The 5767-nt window shown below is 46.0% G+C and overlaps 1 protein-coding gene across 2 annotated transcripts; it reads right to left on the reverse strand.

The window, feature by feature from the left end:
- si:ch211-244c8.4 (APC membrane recruitment protein 2) lies at positions 1 to 5558 on the reverse strand. Of its 2 annotated transcripts, XM_042499784.1 has the most exons (2): positions 1831 to 5558; positions 1 to 1668 (listed from the first exon to the last, which is right to left on the reverse strand). In XM_042499784.1, exons 1-2 carry the CDS (start codon positions 4139 to 4141, stop codon positions 956 to 958), a joined length of 3024 nt encoding a protein of 1007 aa, XP_042355718.1. In that variant the 5' UTR covers positions 4142 to 5558; the 3' UTR covers positions 1 to 955. The 2 variants fall into 2 exon arrangements, with proteins under 2 accessions (XP_042355718.1, XP_042355717.1); XM_042499783.1 differs by having other exon boundaries at positions 5 to 5555.
- Between the last annotated feature and the right edge of the window lie 209 nt (positions 5559 to 5767).

The raw sequence follows: 5767 nt of genomic DNA on the forward strand, positions 1-5767 counted from the left end.
CAACAGATCTCATCTTGCAAAGTACTTATATTGTTTATTGATTAAATAGGAAACAGAACAACATAGATGAGACTATACACAGATATTGTTCTCATCTGAGTATAAGTGGGTAAGGATAAGGACGTGCCAGTGTGCGAGAGATCTCATCTCAGCATCCTCTCTGTCTTGCTCAAATGTCCACAGTGCCATTCATAATGGCTGCCATCCGTTAGACTGGAAGCAATTATTTCCACTGCTCCCTCAAAACCAGTCTTTCCCATAGTTCACAGTGAGATCTGATCATGTTACATATGAGCAGGCGGACACATAGGCGCTGTACAGTTCAACATCTTGTGCAAAAAAATTAATGGCACGTTTTCTGCTACATACATCCAGAGATAGGTGTGGAATGTAAATTTGGTTGCTGCATTAATTTATAGAGCTCCTGCTGTTTTTCTCCAGACATAAATAAAGGGACTGGTTATTATCAAAGAGACTCGCTGGAAAGAAAGACAAAAAAGAGTTGACGGTTCCTACAAAAATTGGGAGTAACAAAAGTTAAAAGTACTGTAGAAAAGATTAATTCTGAGAGTCTGTTGGAAAAAGCACCCTTCAAAAGGCACTCGCCCGTCTTGTGTGTGTGTGTGAGACTGTGTTCTCAGAAGACCATTTATCTCGCTTATCCTTAGTTACCAATGCTGCTGTGTGTTCAGGTGTGACCCCGAACCTTTCCTGAGTACATGTCCAGTAGGCTCAGCACCAAAAAGCCGGGCTTGTTGCTTCGACTCCTTGTGGAGATGTTTGTGCTTGAGTGCTGTCAGCCTCCTTGACTCTGTTTCTGTAGCTTATGGTGTCGTGAAGCCAAGAATTACAGTATAGAAATGTTAATTAAAAAAGGGTGGTCATGTAGTTATATTGGAGAAAAAGTTGCAGTCAAAGCCATAATCTGTATTGGTGGTTGATTCAGTCCATTGTTTTATTTTCTTATCGGGGTGCTGCCGCCTGCAGCTGCAGGTTTATTACCAACTCTGCGGACAGGAACCTTGGACACGGGAATCTTGGTGCGAGAGGGTTCTTTAGCTTGAGGGATCTGGGAGCCAGTGTGAGACTGTGCGCCATGCTTCACAGGGATCTTTGAGTCACGCGGTAAACTGGTGAGGACTTTCGGCTGTGGAAGCTGCTGACTCTCCTCCTGGGCATGTTTTGAGGTGGGCACATTAGCATCAACATTGCTGATTTTATCTTTGCTCCCCGTGTCATGTGAGTTGAAATGGGGCCGCTCATCTTCTAGCACAGGAGTGGGTGGCTCCCGGCTTGCTTCATCATCATGTTGACTGTCCCGGACAGGTAGCTTGCCTGCTCTGCCCCCTCCAACTACAGGTATTTTGCTAAGTCCTGATGCCTTTACTTGTGGTATCCTACTTTCTTTAGAGGGACCTTGAGTGCTCGCTCGTGACTCATTTTGCAGATCTTCTCTTTTGGATGGCACAGTCTGGGCCCCCTGGGCACCTGTGCTACTTGGACTAGTCAGTTGCCCATCGACTGATGTTTGTCCACTTGCAAATGCTGGGGCCTCACTTGGCAAAGGTACAGGAGGAGAGGAAGGAGAAGGGACAGGGCAAGGGGCAGAAGTTGGTGCAGAAGGGGCTTTCGATTGGGGAATTGGGATCTGAGCAGGAGGGTCTTTAGATACAGAAACAGGGATCTGGGCGGGAGCAGGAGGGGCTCTAGATTGAGAAACTTGAATATGAGCAGGAGCAGGTGGATCCTTAGGTGCAGAAATTGGGATCTGAGCAGGAGCAGGTGGATCTTTAGGTACAGAAAATGGGATCTGAGCAGGAGGGTCTTTAGATACAGAAACAGGGATCTGGGCGGGAGCAGGAGGGGCTCTAGATTGAGAAACTTGAATATGAGCAGGAGCAGGTGGATCCTTAGGTGCAGAAAATGGGATCTGAGCAGGAGGGGCTTTAGTTTGAGGGACTGAGATGGGAACAGAAGCAGGTGGATCTTTCGGTACAGAGATTGGTATCTGGGCAGGAACTGGAGGGGGTTTAGATACAGAAATTGGGATCTGAACAGGAGCAGGAGGAGTTTTAGCTTGAGAAAGTTGCATTTGAGAAGGAGCGGGTGGGTCTTTAGGTACAGAGACTGGCATCTGACCCAAAACAGGAGGTGCAGAAGATGCTGCAGAAATAACAGCATGAGTGGTTGTGGTCGGTATGGGAGCAGGGGGCATCTTATCTATAGAGACTGGTGCAGGACTGGGTTTAGTCATGGGAGGAGTCTTATCTATAGAAGTTGAGGATGGAGTTGGGACAGGTGCAGAGCTGGGTTGGGGTCTAGTTGATGCGGTAGAGGAAGAAACATCTGGAACACTTACAAGAGAAGTAGGGGGCTTACTTAAGTCCATTGGACTAGAGGTAAGTGTTGGTTTGGAGAGGGCCACAGATACCGAGCCTGAGGTCATAGTTAATGTGTTTACTGGTGTCATCTTATAGGGTGGAGGATCCGAGGGGTTCGTTGTAAAAGCACCGGGTGTTACTTGGGCTTTAGATTCACCTGCAGCTGAACTTAGAGCAGGTTTGTAGGAAGTCTGCAGGTTCAAACTAGCTGAATCCAGTTTAGCAGGTGGAAGCTGGGTAAAAGCAGCAGTTGTGGGAGGGCTATGGGTTACTGGTGGAGGTTTAGTTGATGCAGGAGTTGGAGTAGCTACAGGGATAGGTTTACTTACTAGAGCAACAGTTTGAGGAGGTGATGCGATTTCTGAAGCCAGTTTGCTAGCTGTACTGCTAAGAGTTGGACTAGCTGAGGGAGCCTTGATTACAGTGGCTGGGGTGTTAGGAGGAGCTGTTGTAGAAGAAGAGGTGGTGCTCAGTGAGGATTTAATGGTCATTGAAGAGGAAGCCGTTACTGGAGCCAAAAAGCTTGTTAACGTTACAGGTGTAGTTGAGGGTTTTGTTGAAGAAGGCGTAGGAGTCGATTTAATTTTGTCGCTAGCAGAAGGTTCAGAGGCTGGTGTAGACTGAGAGCTCAATTTGACTGAGTTAGTAGTCAATGTGGAAGATTTGGTCAATGTTGTGATGATGGAGCTTGGCTTGGCAATGGGAGATGAGGTTGCAGTTGTCCTTGTCAGAGGAGAAGAGGATGTGGTGGAGGCTGTTGTGGGGACAGCTACAGTAGAGGGTTTTGCCGTAGTAGTTGAGGTCGACGGAGATGAGATGGTGGGTTTGGAGACGGGAGATGAAGGCATGATTTCCGTGACCACAGCACTGACAGGACTGCTGGCTTTCCCCCACTCTGCCTCCACATCAGCCATGATGTCTCCACCTCCTGTGATCGAGTCAAAGGTCAGGAGCGAGGAGATATCTGCCAGCAAGCAGCTCAGGCTGGTGTCTCCGGGTACCAAGGGGGGTTCAGAGGTGGGTAAAGGCGGCACACTCTCATCAGTTCTACTCACATTGCCTGCCCTCATCTGGTGAGTCTCTGATGGGGACGTGGTGGCACTGTCTTGTGTTGCTAAGTTCTTGTCGGGGTCATAGCTCTCAGTCTCTGGGCTGTCCAGAGAGCGAGGATGGGATTTGGGGGTGAGAGGCAGGTCCTCTTTGATAATTTCCACACTGTTGGCGCGAGACGACATGAGAAGTGGGCTCGGAGGGGCTTCCTCCTTCTCCTCTTTATCTTTCGATCGGAACTTAACATTGCCAAAGAGACCTTTCAGCCCACGACGTTGCCGACCAACTGGCTGGGACACGGTGTGGACTCTGCGGTCCCCCACTCCTCTCCGGCCACCCCTGAGCAACGACAGGAAGCTGAGGGACTTGGCTGAGCTGGCTGAAGAAATGGAGGCGCGTGCAGGGGCAGCAGCCAGAACGCCATCTTCACCAAGCGGCTCCTCCTCTGCCTGCTCCCTCTCTCCTTGACCCACCTCCTGTGCCTTTTCCTTCTCTGTCTCCTGCTCTGAATCTGGTGCAGCAGTCTCAGATAATCCATCAATTGTTTTGCTCCTGATAACAGGTGACTTGTTGTTTCCGTCCCCTTTGCCTCGAATAGAAAAGATATTACCTGGCTTGCGTTTGCCAAACAGCTTGAATCCTTTTCTGATTTTTCCACTCGACTGGGATTCACAAGGCGGGGGGTCCGTGTTCTCCGTTTGTACATCCATCTTCTCTCTGCCTCCCCGATCTCTGTATCCTCCAGTCACTTGCTGCAGTTATTATTCCCCAGCTGGTGGAGTGAGCATTTATATCCAGACCTTATCTCTGTCTCCGTCTGTAGCCTTGCTTTACCTCTGTTGCTCTGACTGTGTTTCTTTATCGGATGTCTGTATCCCTCCCTCTGTCTATCTTTCCCATCCAGCCCTTTCTCCTCTATTTCTCCCTTGAAAGCCCCTCCCCTTTGCCTCGTTTTTGTCTGGCTGCTCTCCACGGTTGCCATAGCAACTGAGGAGCTAAGCAGCTTTCGTCAGCAATGCAGAGCCAGGGGCCGTCGTCAGCCCACCCTGAACACAGCTTTCCCTTCCTCTCTGTCTGATGACTCTGTTTACATAACAGCAAAGACAAATACTCCATTAATAGGGCCAAATTTTAAATTCCAAATGATCTGGCTTTATATAAACATCTCATCTGGATTAATTCAAGGTACCTCCATATGCAGCCTTTTAATGTTTTAATGGAGCAGATTTGCTCTTAGTCAAAATAAACTGGTTTTATTTATATGTGTCACAACAGCCTTCAGAAAATCATCGCAGTCTGTTAAAAATGTTAGAAAATCTAATTTTATGGGTAGTTATTGCTGTAAAGTGCAAAAATGTACTGTGTTCAAGATCATAGATAATTAGCATATTGACCTATATGCCTATATGTGCAATATCTGCCTTTTTCAATCTACCATCTATGCTGCGTATACCTCTCAAACCCAAAGTTAAATATCTATTAGAGAACATGTTAAAAAAAAACCCAATTGCAAAGATTCCTTTGAAGTGTAACTGCTGACATTCCTAATTTAAAATCTGATTAAAATTGATCAGTCTTGTCAGAGGGCATGACTTTTAAATAGCCTTAAGAGAGTCAACAGCACTCCTAAAGACAATCAAGGCATTGAGAACAGTTACATAATTAAATATAAAAGGATTCAGAAAAATAATATCTCTCAGGGAAAAGGAAACACTTCCATATTAAGTAAAGAGGCGTTAATATGATCTTTCTTATGATTGGTGTGTTCCTGTGCAGATTTTGGGCTGAGACATGACGACGTGAGGCGACATAGCAGGGGACTTTTGTCACCACTAGATCACCACTACTCAGTTTTTTGAATCTAGGCCTTTAAGTGCAACTACATGACCTGACAACTACATGTGACTTGTAAAGCAATGAAATACCCCCACCTCCAACTCAAATGATGTGTTCTGTATCATTAGCTTTTGCAGTTACAGAGGATAACCTTGTTATCTGTTAGGGGCAGAGTAAAGGCTGACTTGGGGATGGGGTAAACATGACCTGAAACGTTTAATGTTTTAAGCCAGTTCAATGAATAATTCTCTTTGCTTGGCACAAGCATTTATAAATGACTTTAATCATCCCCTTTTAAATTTAGTAACTGTAAAACTTTGTTCAACTTCGCTGTTGTTTTAAAATGTAACGCTTTTGTTCTGGTTAATCTGAAAAAGAATAATAAATATAATTAAAGCCACAAGTGGCATTTATTGGGGTCCAAGCACATTGCAAGTACATGAATGTTTGTTTCTTTTTTAATTGACAAGAATCAAAACTCCTGATGTTCTTTGAATTGA

This window comes from Plectropomus leopardus, chromosome 13 (assembly GCF_008729295.1).
Source record: "Plectropomus leopardus isolate mb chromosome 13, YSFRI_Pleo_2.0, whole genome shotgun sequence".
NCBI lineage: Eukaryota > Metazoa > Chordata > Actinopteri > Perciformes > Serranidae > Plectropomus > Plectropomus leopardus.

Coding starts and splice junctions, on each gene's coding strand:
- si:ch211-244c8.4 (XM_042499783.1), bottom strand. CDS start 4,141: ATGGATGTACAAACGGAGAACACGGACCCCCCGCCTTGTGAATCCCAG.